Source organism: Clarias gariepinus, chromosome 2 (genome assembly GCF_024256425.1).
Source record: "Clarias gariepinus isolate MV-2021 ecotype Netherlands chromosome 2, CGAR_prim_01v2, whole genome shotgun sequence".
NCBI lineage: Eukaryota > Metazoa > Chordata > Actinopteri > Siluriformes > Clariidae > Clarias > Clarias gariepinus.
In genome coordinates this window covers 33,893,272-33,918,300 of record NC_071101.1, presented here as the reverse complement: position 1 = coordinate 33,918,300, position 25,029 = coordinate 33,893,272, and the positions used below count along the sequence as shown (strand labels likewise).

At 38.9% G+C, this 25,029-nt stretch overlaps 1 protein-coding gene across 1 annotated transcript; it reads right to left on the bottom strand.

Annotated features, from left to right (window-relative positions):
- Positions 1 to 1,082: 1,082 nt before the first annotated feature.
- Positions 1,083 to 23,456, bottom strand: xpot (exportin, tRNA (nuclear export receptor for tRNAs)). Its single transcript, XM_053485039.1, has 25 exons — positions 23,321 to 23,456; positions 17,999 to 18,155; positions 17,488 to 17,570; positions 15,915 to 15,971; positions 15,685 to 15,754; positions 14,005 to 14,223; positions 13,494 to 13,678; positions 13,137 to 13,305; positions 12,759 to 12,995; positions 12,074 to 12,112; positions 11,756 to 11,818; positions 11,542 to 11,666; positions 11,311 to 11,455; positions 10,945 to 11,064; positions 10,765 to 10,859; positions 8,569 to 8,638; positions 8,250 to 8,488; positions 7,430 to 7,715; positions 6,895 to 7,084; positions 6,668 to 6,784; positions 4,536 to 4,651; positions 4,402 to 4,449; positions 4,219 to 4,290; positions 4,073 to 4,129; positions 1,083 to 3,946 (listed from the first exon to the last, which is right to left on the bottom strand). The coding sequence occupies exons 2-25, from the start codon at positions 18,086 to 18,088 to the stop codon at positions 3,920 to 3,922; spliced, it is 2,919 nt and encodes a 972-aa protein (XP_053341014.1). The 5' UTR covers positions 18,089 to 18,155; positions 23,321 to 23,456; the 3' UTR covers positions 1,083 to 3,919.
- Positions 23,457 to 25,029: the final 1,573 nt, after the last annotated feature.

The window sequence follows — 25,029 nt, the reverse complement described above, 5'->3', positions numbered from 1 at the left end:
AATTTATCTAAGCTTATTCCAAGGATCAGATTGTCTAGTGACTGCATTAGTGTTACAAACCCTCTGGTCTCCACTAGATCCAAGGGGAAATCATGTCAGTCGAAGGTCAGAAATACAAGAAAGTAGAATGGTATTATGTAGGTGTCCATAATACCAGAATAATAATAACCGGTCTTTTAATGGAATACCCTGGAAAAAGGCAAAAACTTTGCTATTAGAACCTCAGCTAAGGTCTATAATCCTCATTTTTCAGTAGGTGAGGTCTGAAGTCATCTGGGGCCTCAGAGTAGGTTTGCCCAGTGCAATTCTAAGTAGTCTTTGCTAAAGATTTTAGAGAAGTCTGGAAAAAGAAATTTACAACTCAATCATTTACAAGTCAAATAATGACACACCCTACCATCATTTATAAAAAATAGTGAATTTCCACAACGAGGAAAAGACAAATTTCACACTTTTCTAAATACCACTGGGGTAAAAATGCCTTATTAATGGCAATTACAGTAGATGGGGTGCCAGAGACCCAAATGTTTTTTTAATGCATGGAATAAAAAAATTTACCATTTTTCTTTCAAATATTTTTATATGCATCTAAACCAAATATTTTAATACTTAGTACACTGAAAATAAGTGTGAGGGAGAGCTTTTTTTTTTTTTTAGCAGATCACAAAGAATTAGGAACAGTCATAGTATTTAGTTAATAGTTGGGAAAGCGGCTCTGGGGGTCTCAGGACCAAAAAGAACATAAGGGTTAAATATAGTTTATTTACTGGAAAATTCACTAGTACTCAAGTCTTTCCTCCATTAGACATTTTTATCATACTTCAAAAAGGGTAAAAAAATAAATGAAGCTTCCATGTTTTCCATATACTATATGGCTTTTTGGTGATGTTTCATGTTCATGTGATTGCTATCAATTGTGATTCTTATGTACAATTTACAAGGTGTACTATGAATGAGATCTCAAGTCAGACTCGAGCAGGTTCAGGCCCTTCCGTAAAATATGTGGTAAGCGACATCAGGTGGTCTTTGGTTATAAGCATATTTAGTGAATAAGGGAATATATTAATCAATACAAACACTGGTTTACATTTATACACACTTTATTGAAAGCAACAAATGTAGGAACAAGGTACTGAAGGGATATCAAAAATAAGACTAGGTAGAGATTTGTCTGGAACTAAATAAAATGTGTATCTTTGCATTCATTTGCCATATTTTAGATTTAGGAGCTGGCAACATCGCAGTATCTGTTTAAGTGTTTAGGTAAAAAAATAAATTAAAAAAAGGCAAGTGGAGAATGTTCTTATGTTAATCTATAAGGAACCGTCAGAGACGATATTCGCAGAGCTGTTCAGTGATCTTTGATAATCCAGAGTGTTTCCTATGCCATGTGGATATAAAAGCATTCTCAGGGTAAAACATATATAATGTGTTTAATGTGTAAGTAATTTATAATCATTTTACTTCAAAAACATACTACTGTTATTATGCAGTACAGACTGCTGTGCAATGCTGTTCTGCATTTCTCATGTTTTAGTTGCCAAGAGGCAGGAAACCGATTTTCAAATCATTACGTAGTCATTAGCTGTTTGAGCAGAATATGTTCTCATTGCTCAACACATTAGACTGCTATATTTGCTCACTGCCTGGCTAAAAAAAAAAAAAAAAAAAAAAAATCATTTCAGAAGGGTCAAATTATTGAACTTGCATCAAGCAAAGAAAACTAAGGATATTTTAAATCACTGAAACTGGGTAAAGAACTGTTTAGCACTATCAAAACCTGGAAGGGTATTGCAGAACCGTCAACTTTGTTGTTGGGGAGGGACGATAGACGGGTTGCACAGCAAAAAAATAAAATAAAAAATTTAATAACATTTAACCATAGCTATAATAGTGAAATAGTTTAATAGTGAAAGTTAGATAGTTATGATGAGTTGAGATTGACCCTATTCCAGAGCGATTGGTGAATCAGGGTATGAAGGGATCCACCTCATGCCCTCTGTACAAGCCTCGGGAGACACTATGATCTGGGCTTGCTTTAGTTGCTCTGATCTAGGCTCAGCAACATTATGTAGCAATAAAATGAAGTCAGCTGAAGACCTGAATGTACTGAATGACCAGATTATCAAATTCATGGTGTTTTTATTCCCTGACGGCACAGGCATATTCCAGGACTCAAAAGGTCAAAGAGTGTTTCTGGGAGCATGAGGAATAATTTTCACAGATGAACTTGCCATGACATTGTGTGCTGTTATCGAAGCTAAGTTGCGTGCACAACTTTTTTTTAGCCGGTCAAATATCAGATGAGTAAAACTTTAAAAGAAAAATCTAACTGTTTCTTGGGGGGTTTGTCTCCGCACCCTGTCAGAACCATGTATAGTTTACGAGGTTTATCGTTTCCTTCTTTTTTGTTATGCTACCTATACAAACTTAAGATCAACTTACAGAGCCAGGATTTGAAAAAAATGACTAATTACAGTGAACGAATTAAACAAAAACCACTCTGAAGAGCATTTTGCAGATTGCATGTTTTTATTTAAATTGTATTAGTCCTAACATTGAATTTGAGCATTGTGTAAATAATGTAATGGTAACATTAGGCTTTTTTTTTTTTACCCAAACTTTTTAACCTATTTGGCCAGTTCCTATCTAACAGGTAGGCCTCAACTTTTGGCTAACGTGCGTTTTTAGTGACACGACATGACTTTTTGGAACTACTCAGGTATGACGACATGACACAGTTAGGAAAGTGCTATCCACCCTCTTCTACATAACTGAGGACCCTGACGCTAATAACTGGCTAGTATGTCTGTAACTGACAAGGGGAGAGAGATTATGCCAGTCCCACCCAAATCATAGGCAATTTTGTTTTACTGGACGCCAGAAGCACTAGAATTTGAAACTGCAATGTTGTGAAAATTCTAAATTACACTTTTTGAGATTGTAAAATTCTAACATGCAACCTGCAGATTGTGACTCTAGGATACGGACTATAGCGCAAAAAAAAAAAAAAATGTTAATTGCAAAAAGCAAAAAAAAAAAAAGGTCACTTTACAGCAGCTGAAACATCATGAACAACACCAGCTCAGCTCCTATTGATGTAAAGATGCACAGTTTAAATACTGACAGCAGACATTGCTTAATTCCTCAGGATGCAAGCTGTAAAATGATTTAAACTGAACATGTGTTTCTACATTCAGGGCAAATGCCAGGAAGCTGCATTAATGCAGATCAGTGATGCACTGTACAATTTAAAAGGGTAAATCTGCATTTAACATACCATGAATGGGGGAGAACTGTTTATATTTTTCACACCAGAGGGTTTCATATCTAGAACAGCATGTTTATATTTCCAGTCACTTCAAAATAAAAACTAAATGCTCCTATTTTGACATAAAAAAGAAAAAAAAAATTAAATAAAACCATCTCAGCACGGCTCTCATTTTCTGCTAACTTATCACAGAAACCTTGTTTCAACCGCCCAAATATATCGCCTCTACTCAAATATATCACCTCTATAGGTTATTTTTAATCCCTACACATTTGTTAAACCATTTAAGCGTGCTGACAAATACAAAATATTACTGTAATTATAGTCCATATTTTTAAGCGCCAAAAGTTTTTTTTTGTTGTTTAGGACAAAATGTCTCTCACCAAAACATCAACCTGTGGTACACTCTTAGCTCTCTGCCTGGTCCATTTGGCCAATCACAGACATCTGTCTCCCAGGTGGAGAGTACGACTCTGATTGGTGAGGACGAGCGTGCTCCCACCGAACCAGTGTCCTGTAATCGGCACCACGTTTCCCCCCTTGGAGCGGATCATGTTAACCACAGTTAAGCTTCTCCCTTTAAGTGCAAAAGCAGCTTCTATACTAAGCTCGGTCCTTTTGTTGTACGGTCTTGAACTCATTGTGGCGTTACAGCTTAGCTTGCTGAAAGAAAGCCTGGGTGGACAGACACAAACACGCATGTGGTTACTCATGTAGCACAGCAGCAGTCAATCTCCAACCCTTGTGTAACATTAACTAGCGTGAATACAATAAATGAGAGAATGAAGGAGCACAAGATACCTTCATGTAGTTTTTCAGAACTTTGGTGTCAGGCTGCTGCAGCACTTGACAGAGTTCCTATGAGGTTAGAAGTGCAAAACCAAAAATCAATAAAATAAAAACTTTGCACATGTTTCTCAAATGACAACTAGCATTGTAAAAGGTACCTGCGTGATCTCGGGTGCGACTTGCAGAGATGGCAGGTACTCCTGCTGCAGAAACTGAATAAACTCTGGCCCCTAGTGAAAAACACAAATGACTAAGTAAAGTAGTCAAGCTTTTTTTTTTTTTTTAACAAACAAGACTTTCTATAGTTAAATAAGAAAAACGTTTAAAACTATTTAACTCACCCTCTTTAGATGAATCATTTTCAGCGTCAGTGTACACTCAGACAAGGTCTGAAACAGACATGATTTGCATCAATCAATGCGACTTTTGATCCAAGTCTGTATCATATAAGCTTTTGTAGTTCACCGAGACTTACCAGGATAGTCTGTGCATCTGACAGATCAAAGGTCGGTTTGAGAGGAGCCAGGAAGCATGCTGGGAGAATGTGTTTGTAAATGAAGTCTGGAAACCCAACTAAACCGTCTTTACCGCCTGCGAATGAAACAAAGAGAGGATACTAAATACAAACATGAGTTCAACTGAGGATGGAATGAAACCACTATTATTGACTTGAGGTCACTAGCTAATGGACAGCTAACTTTGCAAATCTGACCATGCTGAGATGCATGTTCGTTATTGGTTACAGTGATGCCTCTGCATAAATCCTACGAACATTCAAACGTTTGCCTTAAATGAGGCTAAGAAGAGTTTAAGAAAACTACCAAAATGTAAATCTTTTTTTACCAGTTTCAACAATTTTGGTGTTTGGGTACTTGCATTAAGGCAAAGGAATAACTGTGAGAAAGTTACCAGAAGATCTCATTCTTTAACACACTTAGTAAAACAAAACTGCAAAACATTTTTGGAACACACACAAAAAAAGAAAAGATGCTTTTGAAAACATTTCTACATAAAAGAAACTACTATTAAAGGTCACTAAAGAATAATAAAATAAACAGTCGATATTTGGCCTAAAAATCTTTCTTTCTTTAAATAAGTAAAACAGCTGGATGTTTTACTAGGCGTGCTGGAGAATACAAGTTGTTCTGGTAACTGTCACACTTGTTCCTTTCAATTTATATGCAAAACCCTGGAGCCTACGTTAGTTCCCCCCCCCCCTTCGTTTCCATCTGAAAACTGGCCTGTCATGTAATATGTTGCTTTTCTTATATTCATGCAATTCTGTATTCAATTTTATTTACTATTTTAAAGGCATGTTTGGAAAAAGTAAATGGTTTTGTACATAATAATGCAGACATGATAAACATGTATAGCAACATTATACTACAGATAATGGCATTTTATGGACGGACCTTTGCACAGTATTGTGTCTCCAATAACTTCTGTTCTCTGATTCTGTTTTCCTTAAAAGCCTCAATGTCATATTCCAGGCTTTACTGTCCGGTGATACTGCGTTAATCTGTTTTATAATGGGACGGTAGGATCTGCCTAGATGCAAGCATTACAACTGACAGCCAGTGAGGGCTGGAATATAACAGCCTTCTAAGGATATTGACAGGGTGCTCCTCATAGTGAGATATTAAAATCAATGTTTGAAAGAAAACAGCGTTTTTCACTTGTAAGAGTTTGCACCACATGTGCTGCATCTCATGTTTGAAATCAGCCAATGTAGCTTCAGGGTTATACTGCTACCTGTTTGTTTGGCCTGTTCTTAATTTTTCTTTTTTATAAACAAAGTTTAATCTGCTTATGTCCATGTGGACTAGTCCCCAGCAACATTATTTCTGCGCAATTCATATGCCAACATGCTGACAATTTTGACTATAACTTTGTATAACGTTTTTCCTACTAATGAAAATAGTAAATAGTACTGTGCAAAAGTCTTGTGCCATCTCTCAGTTCTTTATATTTTGCTTCTAAATATCCAGAATATCTCATATTTCTAATGTTGTCTTGAGGAATAGTTCTCCAGGCTTCCTGAGGGATTTTTTTGGCTTTCATTTTTAGACCATTTCCTATACCTGAGCAGTTTCAGAGGAATGTTTTTTTTGTTAAGCCACACAAGTGACCTATGAATCATTCAGACATAAAAAACAGTGAGAAACAGGTGCAGATGATCAGTTCAGTGAACAGCATACTGGTGGTTCTGAATCCTGAGAGACTGGACCAGACGAGAGGGGAAATTAGGTTGGCCCTGGGGTTATTCCATAAAAAACTTTTTTAAAATTTTTTATTCTTTAGGCATTTTGCAGTCTGTCAAAAAAAAAAATCTAACTTTAGTTTAATCCACATAATTTAATTTAATATGGAGTAATGATGGGTGGCTTAACATATACAGTATATGCATCACAGTACTCGTCCTTACTTTTAGAATAAAACTGTAAGGTATACCCCCCTCTTTTTCCATTGGTAGTGAAAAAGCCACAGGCATGTAGCAAATTTTAAAGTCCAAGTATAAAAATGAATAATTAAATAAATAAATCATCTGATTGAAATGCATAAACCTGCAGTCTCATGTGTCTTAAAGACCTCTTAAGACGTGCTTACCCCAGAGCTCGACTAGTCTGGAGAGGATGATGAAACAAGTCTTCTGGGCGACAGGGTCAGGGAAGTCCACTGCTCCCTGAATAATGGTGAACAGCACACGCTCTATATTTTCAGCACCTTTCAGAGAAAAATATCAAAGTTTAAACAATGTAAATAAATTGTGTTTCTGTTCTGAACCATACACATGTGTTGGGGTGTGAGTGCATGTGTGGGACCAAAGGACTCACCCTGGTTGGCCATGACCTCGTTCATCCCGCTGCTGGCGATGGTCTGGATGAAGCTGAAATAGCTCCTCCTCAGCATCTGCTTCTCCAGCGCTGCGGTCTGGTCGTTCTCTTCTGCTGGCCGAGATAATACTTCAAAAATGGCCATAACCAACGGCATGAAGACCTGCTGCAAGAACGGAGACACCTGACACTACACACAAAACACAGACATACACACGATTAGAGGCCAGCTTTAGAAGACAGTATCATGACTTACAGAGATATTATTAATAAAAATTAATTCTATTATAAACCACATGCTAAGAGGAACATCTGTTATTGTCTGGCTTTTACAACGCGAGCATTACAGGTCATTTAAAACACTCAGACATGATCATTAAAATCTGTTTAAATTTACTGCAGAATTACATTTAGCCATCCAGAAATCACCAACACCACAGGCTGGTGTTCCCACATCAACCCTAAACTCCAGAGGGAGGTATTCATACTTACAGTAGTACTTTGTAATAATCTGCACATTTAAAAACCAGCACACCTTAAACTTGGCTGTGATTTGGCTGATGAGGGGGATAAACTCCTGCAGGTCCTTAGGCTCACAATCCTTTAGCATGTGTTCGCTGGCATTGGGAATAAAAGGCAGGACCTCCTCTTCCAGGCAGATGATCATGCGGTGGAGGAAGGAGCGTACAGCGCTGCGCAGCGTGGCCCGCTGGACAGGGCAGCTCAACGCAGGCAGGAATGTCTGCAGGCAGTCCAGATAGACCTCGGAGCAGCCACACAGCTTCACTGTCTGCTTATTACTGAAGGCCTTGCTGGTACGGCTGAGAGAGAGAGAGAGATTGGATAAATAATCAATCTAATTCAACAAACCAGGGTAGTTACTGACTACTATAAGCATCTAGTGTAGTTTGTTTTCATCTCCTTCTCTCTAAGTTAAGCCTTTATTTGTCACATATACATTACTGCACAGTGAAATTCTATTTTCGCATATCCCAGCGTAACTGGGGTCAAAGTGCAGGGTTAGCCATGATTCAGCGCCCCTGGAGCAGATAGCGTTACCCTAATCATGGTTAAGGGCCCAACAGTGGCAACCTGGTGGAGCTGGGGATCCAACCGCTGATCTTCCGATCATTAACTCCATACCATAGCCCTCTGAGCCACCACTACCATCCACAGGAGATCTGTTTCATGAGCTGAAATCCTTCAAACGAAATTGTTCGCCCCCATGATATTTCAACAACAAAATGCTTCCCACTTTCTAGCTCTTGTTGTCTGACTTGTGCCATTCCACCTTGTTTTTTATTCTCTTTAATTAAACATGTCAGCTTGTGAGAGTGGAATGTGTGGAATTATACCTGGCAAAGCCTACTGCATGACTGAGGCAGTCAGCAACAGCAGTCTGTCTCTCCTCATCGCTCTCCTGAGTGAGTTTGCCCAGGAGCAGGCGGAAAGCCTCCATCAGCGGCGCGAGCAAACTGCGCATCAGCACCTGTTTCCTATCAGCCGGGCTCTCACCGTTCACGATCAGAACGCCTGCTGTCTCAAACATGAACAGCTGATCGTCGCTGCTCAGGAGAGCGGGGAAACCGTTTTCCTGGAAGAGTGTAAGAGTTAGGCTTGAATGATTTGGGCCCAAGTGCCTGTGTATGTAATGGGTGGGTGTGAGACACTTACAGGAGGAGTTAATGCCAGGAGATCTTGTATTTGGCTTAGGATGTCTTCGATATAGGTGTTCATGTGTTTACTGATAGAAAAACAAAGAAGAAAACAATAAAAAACACAGCATTTTGTTCATTCTCAACACCACACTGCCTTTTTTTATTTATATGTAAAAAAAAAAACATACAATGTGATTTCCGGATTTTTCTTTTAAGATTCTCTCTCTCACAGTGGAAATGCACCTATGCTGAAAATTGTAGACCCCTCCATGATTTCTAAGCAAGAGAACTTGCAAAATCACAGGGTGATCAAATACTTATCGACCTCACTGTGTAGGTATGTATGTATGTATGTATGTATGTATGTATGGATGTATGTGTGTGTGTGTGTTTGTGTGTGTGTGTGTGTGTGCGTGTGTGTGTGTGTGTGTGTGTGTGTGTATATGATGAATAGAATAAGATTTCTTCTGGTAACTTTGTCACACTCGCTCCTTTCTATTTTTATGCAAACCCAAAGAGCGTACATTAGGTTTTTTGTTTCCATCTGAAAACTGGTCTGTCTTGTACTATTTTTTTTTTCTTTACAGCCATGCATATATTCTGCTGTTAAGTTTTTTATTTATAAATTTTTAAGTTATATATGGAAATACAAAATGATTTTGTACATAAAAGTGGAAAAGTTCAAGCCACTGTATCACATTACAGCCACAAACATGAATCAATTGCCTATTCTTCTTTGCAAAACTGCTTCGGCTCAGTCAGATTAGATGGACAGCGTTTGTAAACAGCAGTTTTCAGATCTTTTCACAGAATCTCGATTGGATTTAGATCTGGGCTTTGACTGGGCCATGTTTTGTTTTAAACCATTCCATTGTTGCCCTGGCTTTATGTTTAGGGTCGTTGTCCTCCTGGAAGGTGAACCTCCACCCCAGTCTTAAGTCTTTTGCAGACTCCAAGAGGTTTTCTTTCAAGATCGCCCTGTATTTGGCTCCATCCATCTTCCCATCAACTCTGACCAGCTCCCCTGTCCCTGCTGAAGAGAAGAACCCCCAGAGAATGATGCTGCCACCACCATATTTGACAGTGGGGATGATGTGTTCAGGGTGATGTGCAGTGTTAGTTTTCAGCCACACAAAGCGTTTTGCATTTTGGCCAAAAAGTTCAATTTTGGTCTCATCTGACCAGAGCACCTTCTTCCACATGTTTGCTGTGTCCCCACATGTCTTGTGGCAAACTGCAAACGGGACTTCTTATGGTTTTCTGTTAACAATGGCTTTCTTCTTGCCACTCTACCATAAAGGCCAACTTTGTGCAGTGCACGACTAATAGTTCTCCTATGGACAGATTCCCCCACCTGAGCTGTAGATCTCTGCAGCACGTCCAGAGTCACCATGGGCCTCCTGGCTGCATTTCTGATCAGTGCTCGCCTTGTTCGGTTTGTAAGTTTAGGTGGACGGACTTGTCTTGGTAGGTTTACAGTCATGCCATACTCCTTCCATTTCTGAATGATCGCTTGAACAGTGCTCCGTGGGATGTTCAAGGCTTTGGAAATCTTTTTGTAGCCTAAGCCTGCTTTAAATTTCTCAATAACATTATCCCTGACCTGTCTGGTGTGTTATTTGGACTTCATGGTGTTGTTGCTCCCAATATTCTCTTAGACAACCTCTGAGACCGTCACAGAGCAGCTGTATTTGTACTGACATTAGATTACACACAGGTGCACTCTATTTAGTCATTAGCACTCATCAGGCAATGTCTATAGGCAACTGACTGCACTCAAACCAAAGGGGGCTAAATAATTACGCACACCCCACTTTGCAGTTATTTATTTGTAAAAAATGTTTGAAATTATGTATGATTTTCGTTCCACTTCTCAAGTGTACACCACTTTGTATTGGTCTTTCACATGGAATTTCAATGAAATTGATTCATGTTTGTGGCTCTAATGTGACAAATGTGAAAAAAAGTTCAAGGGGGTTGAATACTTTTGCAAGCCACTGTAATTATGCAGACATGATAAACATGTATAACAAAATTGGTACAGCATATAATATGGTGCCTTAGACTTTTGCACAGTACTGTACATACATACATATACACACACAAACTGTATTAGTCTATAGCATAATCTGACTAAGATAAACTCACTAAGTCTATTAGCATCAACACAATCCTCTTGACAGTCTGTCATAGTCGCGGCTACTCCACTTACTGTAGCGTTTTGATGAACCTGGAGAACAGGTAAGCCACTCTGCTGCGCACCTTCGGACTACTGTGTCTCAGGCCACGGTGATCCAGAAATGCCATCTGCATACAACAAACACATACTAGTACGAATAGTTTGCTTCGATGAAGTTAACTCTGGAGTTGCTCAAATGGAGTTAAAACTCACCAGGACAACAGGAATGTGCTGAGGCTCCACAATGAAGAACTTGTCATAGCGGACAACGGTCTCAAAGAACTCAAGTGTGACGGAGGTGTGCTGGTACTCGCTTACGCCACTAGAGAGGAGCTACACAGGTGCATACACACACAATTTAAAAACTAAGCCAGACCTTAAGACCAAATAATCTCAACAGGATATACATTTCCCTAACACCAGGCCTTTACTACACCATTTCTAACGTCCAGATTTATAACATGAGACTACTGTTATAGTAAAATGATCACAACTAAAAGTAGAGTATAACTATTTTATGAGCTGTTTAAACTCGAAAACTGTCACATTGCTGGTGTGGGATGTGTCTTTTCATCTCACCGTCCTCATCATGTCCTGTAGAGTGCTGGCTTTTGTGGCGTCGCCGCTGAAATGAGCTCCATGAGACGCAGGTAGTGCTTCTCCCAGCATGTAAAACAAGCGGATCGCCACCTCCACCTCCATAAATCGGGCCGTTCGCCAGTTCCTACACACACACACACAAAATATTTGCAGCAGCAAGCAGGGCTTTCAGAGTGGCTGTGTGCGTGTGTGTATGTGTGGTGGTCTTACTGCATGGTGCTAGTGAAGACTCTATGTACAGATTCCAGTAAGAGCTCAGGGGAGACCTGAGCCAGGCGGTCCAGCAGCATCTTCAACTGCTTCCTGTACTCCACAAACATCGCCTCATCTTCACCCTTACAAACACAATAAATAAAAGTCCAATTATAAAGCAAACTTTCTGACATTGGGTTAAGATAGCTATTATTCATGACTAGAAGATTACCTCGTTTTCAAAGTTGTACTCATCGTCATAGGTCAGTTTTTTCATAATAGCAAGCATGATGGCCTGTGGGAACACGAAGAGAAGTGTTACGCGACACTACATACTATGACATGCATATAAATGAAAGCTGTTTCGTTAAAGTCAACCTACGATATCATTGCTGCCTTCGGCATATGCTCGAAAGTGATTTTTTTATGTATTTTTTTTTATTAGTTCTTAAAGTCAATGTGGTGATTAATTGAAACTGCCACACAGAAGAATTGTGATGTGTGACCTAATGGAAATGCCAAGAAAAATGATGGAACAGTAATTTCTTACCTCAATATTACTTTTCTGCTGATTAGTAAGGACAGGAAGCTGTTTAAAGAGACAGAAAATAACACATATACCTTAAACACCTGAAGTACAAGATGGGACTCTGGGTCATCATTTAGTTAACTCTAAAGTCCACTAACAAAGTCTGTCAGTTTGAAGTCTGGATTCATCTACCATACACTGGCCAGAGCTTTATGGTCACACTCACCCACCTCCTCTCGTGTTCCTTTTCGTCTCATTCTTCTTCCTTCTCTCTCCCCCCTTCCTTCGTGCAAATCCTCCTTCTTTTCCCTCTCCTGCATTCTCCTCCAACTTGCCTTCCTTTCATCTCTCCTTCCTCTTCCTTCTCCCACCTCCTCCCGTGTATTTTCTTCCTCTTTCTTGTCTTTTCCTTCCTATCCCCTTCGTTCACCCTTTTTTACCCACACTCTCGTTCCTTCTTCCTGTCTAATCCCCATATACTTCCTTCTCCTTCCTTTTCTCTCATGTCTTATTTTCCTTTTATCCTTCCTTCTCAATCTTCTCTGTCCATCTTCTTTCTCTTTTAATCCTTCTATCTGCCCTTCCTTCCTTTTTTGACCTTTTTCTCTTTCCGCCCTTTTGTAATTTTAATCAAATGAAAAATGATAAAATCCAGCTTTGGTGGAGGTAGTCAGTATGCTGTGTTAGTATATCTGTGTCTATGTACCTGTTTGAGTACATGCAAGTAGTCGTAACAGAAGCCCACTATATTAGCCGAAATGTCATCATCCTCGTGCATCAGCAGCTGCAGCATCAGTGGGATTTTGGCCTCCAGAGCCTGCAGGGTTTCTGCTGGTACCTTCATGTCTCCTGATTTAGAGAGTTTGGTCCAGCTTATCACCAGTGCCTGACCCATTCCATTTATAAGGCGTGAGAACTTAGCCAGGAAGTCCACATCCTCCTCCTGAGACACACAACACCATAATTCACTTATTACATTCTCCTCTTTTTTATTTTATTTATTCTATGTATGTTCCATGAGATGGTCGCTATATCGACAAACCAAAGCACTCATATTTTCCTAAACATGGTGAGAAGAACGCACCTGCTTTACATTGAAGAAACCAGCACTTTGTAGCACCTGAGAGAGGGACTCCACCAGTTTGGTTTTGTCCACTGGGTCCATGCCCTTGTTAACAATCTCAAACAGACAGTCACACGCCTCCTCCCTCAGCTCCTCCACTGACATGTGGCTCAACAACAGATTCACAAACCTGCAACACACACAGTTCACTCAGAAACTGAATAAAAGTCTGTTTTAAATAAAAATTACATCTTCTAGTGCAGCGGAGGACCAATTTCTGGCCGAATCACTGTATACCTTGCAGTAAAACAAGCCATATTTAAGACAGAGGCACACAAGCTTAGCGCTTTAGCAGATATTCTGGGTTCTTGTTCTGACCTGTCATTAGCGATGAGGTTGAGGTCAATCCAGGACACATATGCGCCGACCACCTCCAGACACTGGCACGTGAGCTCGCTGTGACTGCTCTGATACGTCTGCAGGATCTGGTACCATGACTCTACCAGGGCTGGGATACATGTCTCTCTCATGTTGTCCTTAATCAGTGTGTTCCTACGAATCTCCTGCAGGAAGAAACAGTGCGTGATGTGCTTGGTATCCACAATTACCTGGGGCTAGTAGATGCATGCATATTCATTTTATGTCAAAACATTTTCCCACCTTACTTAATTCACACAAATTAAATATATTTTAATAGCAGCGGTTTGTGTTTTTGCTCTTTGCATGTCATGTCAGTTTTGTGCTTTGACTGTTATGGAGTTTTGTTTAGTTCTGTTATGGATCAATGCACATTAGTAAATTCAAGAGCAACTTCACTAATGCCACCCTGGTATTTCCGCCCCCCCCCCCAAAAAAAAGAAAATAGCAGAGTGCTGAGGGTGAGCCATACCTCAGGGCTGTGCACGATGTCCCTGTCCACCACCTCAGCATCGATGGCCATGAGTGTGCGCAGGTAGATGTCCAGGCCCTGAGGGCTCAGGCCAATCAGCGAGAGCACGTCAAAGAAGAACTTTGGCCACAGAGTCAGGTACTCCATGACGAAGGTAAGAGCAAACACCTGTGCGGCCTTGTTCTTGATAAACGGCTTCTCAGGCTGTGTGTTCATCAACTGCAGTGTGGGAGAAAAGCTAAATTAATACAGGCAAATATCCATTACTAAGCTCCGACTAGGTCTCAAGCAGCACCAGTGTAGCCAATGATCCTACTTTGGTACATATAACTATAACCAAGTTTTCTGTTTTAAAGAGAAAATTTAGATTCAACAAACAATTGTCTGGTAAAAGTCTGATTTTTTTTTATATATAAAACCATAAATGAAATAGGTGTTTGGTTTGGCAGCATGCGTCACTGCAAACCTGAAATATATTTTTCTGCATTAATGTTCCCTCTCTGAGACGAAATGTATCCATGTCTGGGCACTGATACCACATAACATGCCTGACGCTAGGCTTTTTGACCTGCTAACAGTTTGAATGCTCCTTCTCCTCTTTGGCTCGGAAAACATGATAGTTGTAGTTCCAAAAACTATTTGAAATGTTGACTAAAAATCTAGGGCTTGACGTTGCAAGATCTTTTGAGATATATATTGCGATAAATGTGAAAATGCAGGAATGTTCATCAGATGTCTTGAATTGCTCAAAAAAAGAAATAAACAAGATTTATGTAATAATTGGAGTGATTTTGTAAGCATCTTCATATAAAATAAATATAATAAAAACCCTGAAAATTTACTTTTTACACCTTATGTTGGGTTGTTTGCATTATTTAACCCACCTTATTCACCATAAAACCAGGGAAAACAACGATCTTATATATGTTATAATATTAATAATGAATTTTGCTTCTTACCCTACTATAAGGAAGCTCATTTTTGAATAAAGAAGTGCAGTCTGGCATCTAAAAGCGATCCAGTATGGGAAGGCTTTACATAAAAAAAGCTATACATTTATAGCATTATAGGGCTCAGAATTGTGCTGTACAAAGTGACATGCTTTATTTAGCATAACCTAGGCAATACGATAAACTGAATCATATTTCTTTTTAGCCAACAAAACAACAATAAAAAAAAAAAAAAAAAACACAACAGTGTCGCATAGGCAAGGAAATAGCTCAGATTCATCAGATTATGTGTTTTTATGTTTGCTTTTAGTTGTTTGTCAACAATAATAATAAGCACGTTTTTAGTTCTGCTTTGTGGCAGTGTGCAAATATACATGGGTGGCAATATACTTATACAATATGCTTGCCCAAATATACTCAGTCTGAGGGGAAACACTGATCTGAATGTCATGTAAAGTCTTAAGATGCAGCGATAAATAATGTTAATGGCAAAAGGTTTACCAAAGTGTTCCCTTTGGTATAATTCACCAGGACATTGGTTGGCAAATTGACGACCCATCCTTGCTCTAGGACTAAGCTTTTCTTGTAGACTCCTTATACAAGGTAACTTATTCACCTGTTTAAAAGCACTCATTTCTCATCACCTTGGTCACACTATTAGTTTTAAATTGGCACTGTCCCAACATTTTTGGAATTGTATTTTTACAGCAATATGACAAAACTTTCACACCTGCAACTGCAGCCATTTCATCAAAGTCTCTCTTATAAGCTGCTGCTGGGCTCCTGTGAGTCTTGCATGCCTGTAAAACACACACATGCGTCCCAAAAGTTACTTATTCTAAGACTGTCACAGCGCTCATCAGAATTTGCTTTGCCTACAAACATTGTTTATAAATTTTATTTTCCTTCTTGGGTGTCGTTTCAAACAAGTGGGACCAAATAAAACAACTGCAATCTTACCTATACTTGATTTGATGCTCCAGCACTTGAAAACAGAAAAACTTCACATGGTCGTCCCTGATGGGACAAAAACAAAAATACATTGATGTCACGTCACAAAACCATACTACCAAAGAACGGTCTTCTTTCTTTCTTTCTTTACGTCATGCCAGCTTCTATGGCTATATTCCTGGCGAGAAGCATTTTTGTTATTTAAAAACTAGATAAGATGTTTAAGATTTATTTTTAAGAATTTTAAAACCATATTTGGATTCACTTGTTCAAAAACTTTTTTTAAAGTATCAACAGAATAAAACAAGTTCCTTAAAGGTGTAAAAGAGTAACAGTCAAATAAAATATGTTTGATGGACAACTGGGTTCTGCATGATGAACATTGTGGTGGATTTTCTCTTGACAGTAAAAATGAGTGTGTTGCTTTTGTGTGTCCCATCCTGCATCTTGTATAGGTCACTTGATCCCAGCGATTTTTAAAAGGAAACGTGTGTCTTGATCCAATGTTAAAGTTTATTTCATAAAGTTTATTATTTAAGCATTGGTAAAGCACGGTCTCGTTACTTAAAAAGGCTTTTTATGACAAATGTGAATAGTTCTCAAACCTGGAATACTTGCTTTAACTTTACATGCTATGTCTAAAAACTAAGGAAAACCAAAAAGTCCATTAGCTTTTATAATAAAGAGGGCTCTGAACATTGATTCAACCACACAAACAAGACAAATTTGTGTCTTTGACAACAGCAAAAAGCTTTTAAGAAAGAAATCTGAAAGACCCACAGTGAATCTCCAAAAAAATCACTCATATGGTAAATTCATTACACATCATGTGAACTATTTTAAGCCCTTCCATAATGATGTGTGTGTGTGTGTGTATGTATATATATGATTTATAGCTCATGAAAAAGAAAGTAAGATCTCAAATTTAAATAAATTTACTACTCATACAGTATAAAGACTTTGTTTTTTCTGGTCTAGATCAGTAGATGCAGTGGAGATTGCTAACTTGATAGTTGTCCCGAAGGTTCGACACCAACAGAGCCACAGAAGATGCAGCATTGAAACAATTGTCAAGAAAAGTCAATTCAAGAACATGAAAGAGCTACACAAGAAGGGAGGCTGGAGTCAGTGCATCAAGGGCCACCACACACAGACATCTGCAGGAAATTTACATTTATGGCATTTGGCAGACTCTTATCCAAGGCGAGCGAGACGAGAAACACCTGACCCAACAATACAGACTAGCTGAAGGTCACTATCTAGAAGTGATTACATTTTTAAAAGCCATTTTTTGAGATGCACTGATAAACTTATGTTATTTAACAATCTTAGTAGGATAAAATATAAAAAAAATATCCAGTCTACATATGATGTGTCCCGAATCTTCTCAATTTTAGACAGATGGAGAACCTTCCTTATATCTCTCCAACAGAACTATTTCAGGACCAAGAAATGCATGATTTCAGCTAAAGCTCCCCCAATCAATTCCCCTCATACTCAAGGTCAATTATACTCATTCACCTAACAGTACTGAATAATGACACTGAGGACCAGGCAGCGTAGTGATGATTGCGTGGCTTACCTGTAGATACCTTTAGCCAATGCCTCAGCGCACACCTCCCATCCGTCCTGAGATTCCTTGAGCTGCTCAAAATATGCCAGAGCCTGAGAAAGATAAATGGACATGCAATGTATTGAGATAGTTATGATTTGCCAGGCATGTGACAATACACTATAGCAGTCTGTTTACAAGTGAGCAGTGTCCCGACATAAAGTAGGCCTCCTGAGCTGATATTGACAAATACATTACATAATGATCCATTTATTTTGCCATGACAACAAACCAAACCAAATTTAACATACAAAAAGAAAAGATAAGACAGCAATGGCTTGAGTCACAAGCAAGATCTAGAAGCTTTCCATAAATAATCAGGGTCTGGTTTAAAGTGGGAGGATTCGAAGCTACAGCGCTAACTGCCTGGGAGCAGTGGAGAGAAATCTTGCAAAAAAAATTATTTTTAAATGCATGCATACATGCATGGTGTACTTCTGGCAAACTATTTAGGGCTACAACTCTTAATAAAAGGTCTTACTCTCTGCCGGTAGCAGGCATCAGCGTTGGGGTTCAGTCCCATGAGGGCCTGCTCGTCCATGATGGCAGGGAAAGCCGACTCGCAGGCCATGTGTGGGTTAGCTCACTTCCACTAGAGGATCTCTCCAGTCTTGCAGGCAAACACACCCTTTACGCATCTGCCAAGCACACAAACACATAAGAAAATTTAAGATATTGTAAATTATGAGTGGTTGGTCCTGCTCTTTAACACCATAACACTGTATAAGAAAAAGAAAGGGAAAACACAGAGCTTCCAACACAACAGAGTATACTTGGGTGGGCCGCCCAAGTACAATATATTGATGGCCGTTCACACGCTGAGTATTATTATACACATGTGACCTTATGCATCCGTGATATTTCTTTGCCTTTGCGACCTTTATTTATCTGTTTATCATATTGCCTGGGTCGTGCTAAAAAAAAAAAGAGAGAAAAGAAAAGAAAGGCTGCGTCACTCAGTCACGCAATCCAGAGTTACATTATATACTGTATAATATATAAAAATAAGCGACCACTGAAATTTATTTCAGAAAACTACTGGAATGTCATCAAGAGGAAGATGGATGGTCACAAACAATCAAGCAAAGCTGAACTGTTTGCTTTTTGGCAAAGAGTGGTATAAATTTACCCAACAGCAATGTGATAAACTGGTGGAGAGCATGCCTAAATGCATGGAAGCTGTAACTGCAAATCAGGGTTATTCCACCAAATACTAATTTCTTAATGGTATTTAGCCAAAGCATTACCAATCTGTTTTTTTTTTTTTTACAAATTATTTGCATTTTGTATTAAAGCTCTGCAAGTACTGCATGATCTTGGATTATTTTGATGGATCATTCCCTTTTAAATATACACTTAAAATAACAAGAGTTATATTTTTAATAAGTTTTTTAAATAACTATATTAAATAGTAGGAGAAATAGTCGGCAGATCACAAAAAAATTTAACAACTGTTCATCTCACCAATAGATGCACCAGTAAGAAAAAAAATCTGTTTATTTTGCAGTGGTCTCAAATTTTACCAGAGCTGTACACGCTTGATTAACTCTGTGTGGGTATATATATATGTATAGAGTGTGTGTGTGTGTGTGTGTGTGTGAGAGAGAGTGAGAAAATAATGCTCGCTTGTTCTGAGGGTTCCTACTAGAAGTATGTTTCAGACCTGTGGGAAACACCATAGACGACTGGAGGGAAAAAGTTGGAAACCCACTAAGTGCGACAGAAACCCTCTCTTATACATATATACGTTCCAAGACCCTTTATGTGTGACAAACACCTTAAATCCTTAAAAACACCTGATTTTCTTCTTGTTTAAACATACTTACCCACACACAGAAATTATCAGTGCTTTCAATCACATCATGCTTCTGTCAATCAAAATGACACTCTGGGTTTACAACCTTTTGTATACAAATTTAATTCTCTCATCTTATCTAAGAACACATAATGCACTGTGGCTTTTGTAGTCTTACGTGCAACGGCAAAACTAGCTAGAATTTCCTCTTTCTTCTACCCAGTTACACAGAAAGATTTGTTGTTATAGAAGATCTTAGCAACCTGTGATTTTTTTTTCTTCCTCTGCGTTTCTTATATAGTCAAGAATCTCACTTTGCACCTTAAGGGTTTCTCGATCAGATGACTGCTAAGCAATGGAACAGATACACTGGAACAAGGGACTGATGTTCTAAGCAGGTCAGATGCACAATTTAAAACTTAATTGCTGCTTTTCTGAAATTTATATAACTTATAATGTAATATTGTACCACTCCTAGATATAGCAACCAACAATGACAGATTTTAATTTTTTTTTTAAATGCTTATATCTGTCAACGGAGGAGATCTCAAGACATTAAACAGTACATTTGAGTTTTTAGATGCGTCACATAGAACCAAAGTTGCCATTATAATGTTACAAAGTTATTTTTATTTTATTGTTATTTGTTAAAACATTTTAATGCAAAAAAGGGCTAAAAATTGTGTTTTTTTTAAGGGCTACATGCTCTGACAAACAGTGCCTTGTTTGTATACCAAAGAGTGTTTAGGTCATTTTTTTTTTAGGTCATTTTTTTTTTCATTTTTTCACTCCTCATATATGCATAGGTTGAGGGAAGGGTTAGTAGGGATAGCAGGGATAGATCAGTAGTTAGCACTGTCACCTTATACCTCCAGGGTTCAGAGGTCAAAAACGTGCCACTGGACTGTGTGTGGAGCCTGGTCTTTTGGCCATAGAGATGATTGGATTTGTGTGTGTGTGCGTGTACAAATATCTTTTCAGGTATGTTGTGTTACACACACCTACAAACCTTTAGCTATGTAATACACCTATGATTCTGAATGTTGTTAATAATCAGTTTTAATGATGCATCAAGTTGCCTTGATTATTCTGTTGTCCTTATCTTTACACAGGGAAAATTTCAAGCAACAAAATCCCAGAGGTTGTGGCTTCGGTTCACAAATGTGACTCAACATCATTAAAGAAGCCTTTTTTTCACACACCTAAATCTTTCGCACAGTACTGTATGAAAGTTGTAGGTAGGTGTGGAGAAAAATGCTGTATTGTAAAGATACTTTAATATATAGATGTTTTAATCATTTCATTTAATTAATTAACAAAATGGAGTGACCACCGTTCACCTGCAAGTACACTTGCACAGTTTTTAAAGGAACCCAGCAGGTAGGTTGTTCCAAACATCTTGAACTAACCACAGATGATCTGTTGATGTAGACTGTCTCAAATCCTTATGTAACCCATACAGACTTGATGATGTTGAGATCAGGGCTCTGTGGGGGTCAAACCATCAGTTTCAGGACTTCTTGTTCTTCTATACACTGAAGGTAGTTCTCTTAAGGATGCGCATAATGGATAAGTATCTGCCTGTATTTCAGACACTACTTATTGTACTCTCGAGCCTGTCGTCAAACAACCTCTTCCTGCCACAGTCAAATATTTAAAAATTTTGACTCATCAGTCCAGAGCACCTGCTGCCGTTTTTCTGCACCACACTCCCTATGTTTTTGTGCAAAGTTAAGTTCCTTAGCCTTCTCCAGACAGTAGATGGGTGTACCTGGGTCCCACAGGTTTCCACCAGTTCTTTGTGATGACTCTGCTGGGCATTATCCGATCTTCATCATTGCCTGGTTCTTTGATGTTCTTCAAAATAGCTTGATCAGCAATCTCGAAACCCCAGTCTACTCTGAAATCGTTGCCCGAGAGAGACCTTGCTGATGCAGTAAAACTACCTTGTATCTTGTTTACTGTGCTCAGTCTTGCCATTGTGTACGATCTGTGAAATGAAACTTTCTCCCATAACCTCACCTTAGTAGCAGGGTTCGGCTGCTCCTCACCCAGGTTTAAGCCTCCTACACTGCAGTTTCTGTTTAATGTAATGACTGTAATTAAACCTACATACATGAAATTCATTATCATCATCACCTGCTTCAAAAAACTGGTTAATCTTACACCCGACTCTGATCCTACAAAATCCCTGACTTTGTGCAAGTGTAAGAATTGATGATAATTTGAAGGGAAGTCACAACAAATAGTGATTTGATTCAGTTTTTTCTTCCGTTCACTTTCGTAAACCGATAATTTTTTTTTTTTTTTTTTACAATATACAGTTTGGAAAGCATTCTTACTTTACAGCATTTCCTCACACCTGCTTAAAACTTTTGCACAGTTCTCCCTCCCTCCTTACTCACACACACATTATATATACATCCATATAACCAGACTCCTGGACAAAGTTGCCTTCCCCCGTTTAGATTGTGTTGCCTGCAATAACAAAGGCCTGCGACACGTTCAACCTGTGGTACAAGTATAATCTGGAACAAAAACAACAAACTTTGGTTTATCAAGTCACACAAATCAAGTCGAAACCAATTTGGATGGAGATAGAGGAGTTCACCTTATGTGAAGTAAAATATGAATCTTTGTGTGTCTTTTAAACACTTATGTGGAATGCAGCTTAAAGATCTGGTATGTAAAACTACAGTGGATGCTAAAAACAAATGACCTCAGTTTTTGCAGCAATTGTGTGCACACTGGATTCGAGAAGGCTGACCCTTTCGTAACATATCAGAACTGAAATTGGTAAATGCAGGGATGATTTTCTTCTTTAGTGAAATGATTGTGATAGACTAAGAAAACCTTGTAGTTTTCAGTCTTATTCTAGTCAATCTTCTATTGTTTATTTCAAAGTCATCTTTGGGTCTGAAATAAACATAAATATGAAGTTCCATGTAAGGAAAACGTGCATTAATCCACCCTCCATATTCACAGTAGCTTATAACATTTGGTTAGAAAGTAAACACCAGTTTTAGAAAGGATTTACGCCCTTATCTTAAGCGACTCACAGAAGCATTCGAGGGTTAAAGCCCAGCTTGGGATTTGACCTTACATCCTCCCTGATCACAAGTCCAACATCTTCTCTAGTGAGCTACTACTGCCCTAAAAGTCTGTATGATGTGTAATTTATTCCACGTTATGACCTCTTCAAAGTTACAAACTTTGTGAACTTGACATGAACTTATTAGTTTTGACTTTTGACACGCAAAACAATGAGTCAGCGTCAGATAAACACAGAGGTGGAAATGCCCAGTATACACCTCTGATCCCTGACTGTCCAATGGAAAGGGAGCTCAGGTTACTGGTAACGTTGTGTAGCATGATGCAACACAGATACAACATGCAGATCAGACAGACAAGCCTCGGGTTTAGTGGTTACACATATCTGACTGGAAAGTGAAGTTTTACCCTGATGGGATTTTTGTTGGCCAAAATGTTACCCTGCTCTGTGAAACAAAAACAAATCAAGCTGTTATTAAGTTAGTAATCAAAGTCCTCGAGCTAATGCTAGGTGGTCAGGTTATAGCGGTTTACCGTAGAGTCGGGTTATTACTGCACTACGGAGACTTGTACCGTTGCGAGCTGTTATAAAACACGGTGGCGTGTGACTGTGTTACAGCGCTGTAGCGCGAGGCCATGGTGGCTTTTAGCCGACTAGCCCATCACATGCGCCCCCGGTCTCAGTAACGTGGCGTGGCAGCGCACTCCACATCCGCTAACGCACACACGGAGTCCTTTCCAAAACAACAATAATAAATATGTAGCGGTTAGATGATATTAAACACTATAGTAACGGACTCATTCTCTCGCGCGCGGGCTGTAGCTGAGCTTCTCCACGCCTTTATCAAAGGGAAAGAAAAAAAACTAAAAGAGAAACCAGAAAGTTCCCAATGGATTAAAAAATAACGAAACATTTTAAAAACACTAATATAAACCACCAGTGGAATATTTCCATACCTTATTCCCGACTTTAGCGCTCCATTGTTTTTCGGTAACTCACGTTTATAGAATGAATTGTCAATGCAACAGTAACGGCCGCAACGTACAACACTCGTGAGCCTACAGCGTGTCGAAACAGCGGAGCGGAAGCGTTACTGGCGTCATCACTCTGCTTTCGGGTCAACAGGAAGTAGATTCGTTGATCACGTGATGTTTCCTTAGAAAAATCGGGTTCTTTCTTCAGGACTTTTTTTTTTATGAGAATGTAAAAAAATGGCATCCATTAGCAATTTCTAGTTATGGAATAGGGCAGTTGCTAGAGAAAACAGTATCATTGCGTTTAAATGTAGCATATTAATAACCAATGTTGGGGAACGTTACTTTTTAAAGTAACTAATTACATTACAAAATTCCCGTCATAAAAAAGTAAAAGTAATCAGCGTTACTGATTAAAAGTAATTGCAGCGTTACTTTCTGATACAAGTAACTAGTTAGAGTACTTTTCCATTGCAGAAAATTTAAACTCCTCTGTGATTCCTTATGCATGTTGTTTAAGTCAAGACTTAAACTGATTGTTCTACCGTCATCACTCAGCGAAGTTTGGCCCATAATCTGTTAACTACTAATACCCCTATCTCACCTACTCAGTTTCATTATTATATACACTGATCACCCATAATATCATGACCATCCGCTTAATATTTAGTAGGTCCCCCCTTTGCCCCTATAACAGTAATGGACTATGTGTTCGGACATTTTGGAACAAGCATTAACTCTTTCCTCAATTTAAGCTACAACAATGGATTGGACTACACGGGCCAGCCCTTACCCCCATGTGCATCAATAAGCCTTGGCCGCCCATGACCCTGTCACCAGTTCACCTGTTTAACTTTTGATATGCCCTGACCACTGCTTACCAAGAACATCCCACAAGAACTGCGGTTTCGGGGTTGCTCTGACCCAGTCCTCTAGCCGTCACAATTTGGTCCTAAAATTCACTAAAATCCTTACACTTGCCCATTTTTTTTCTGCTTCCAGCACATCAACTTCAGAAAAAAAGGTCTACCTAATACTGTATATTCCACCCACTTTCAGTTGCCATTGTAATGAAATACTGAAAATGTAGCTACTGGGCCTAATAATAGCTATGAACTTGCCATACAAGGGAAATGGAATAACATCAAGATAATATATAAAATAAAAAAATAAATAATAAAAATAAATTAAATTAAAAAGAAAATATAAATAAAAAATATAGGCCTATATATATTTTTAATTTAAAAAATAAAATTAAATAGAAAATCACAGCAACCTTCTGCTACTAAAATAGCTCTGACCCATCAAGGCATGGACTCCACAAGACCTCTGAAGGTGTGCCGTGGTATTCATTGAGAAGTCAACACCTTGAACTTGTATTACTTAAACTACATGGGTTCCCTGGTTCTCTGCCCAGTCTGTGGCTACTCAGACCAATTCCCATCTCTGTGTGCATGGATTTTGCATGTTCTCTCCAAGCTTGGTGGGTTTTCTCCGGATACTCCAATTTCCTTCCAAAGATAGGTAGGCTAATTTATGTTTCCAATTTGCCCTGTAGTGTGTGAACGACTGTGTGTGTGCCCTGTAATGTACCCTGCCCAGGGTGTACCCCGCCTCGTAGCCTAAGCCCCCTGCGACTCTGAATACAGGATTAAGCGGTATAGACAACGATGAGTAAGTGAATGTCAGAG

Bases quoted from the DNA above. Each gene is read 5' to 3' on its own strand.
- xpot (XM_053485039.1), bottom strand. From the start codon at position 18,088: ATGGCCTGCGAGTCGGCTTTCCCTGCCATCATGGACGAGCAGGCCCTC. The intron at 15,755-15,914 runs GTAAGATTGCAG...TGTGTTTTACAG, and splicing joins GAGCATCAAATCAAGTATAG to GCATGCAAGACTCACAGGAG. The intron at 4,291-4,401 runs GTGAGTTAAATA...GTTTTTCACTAG, and splicing joins AAATGATTCATCTAAAGAGG to GGGCCAGAGTTTATTCAGTT.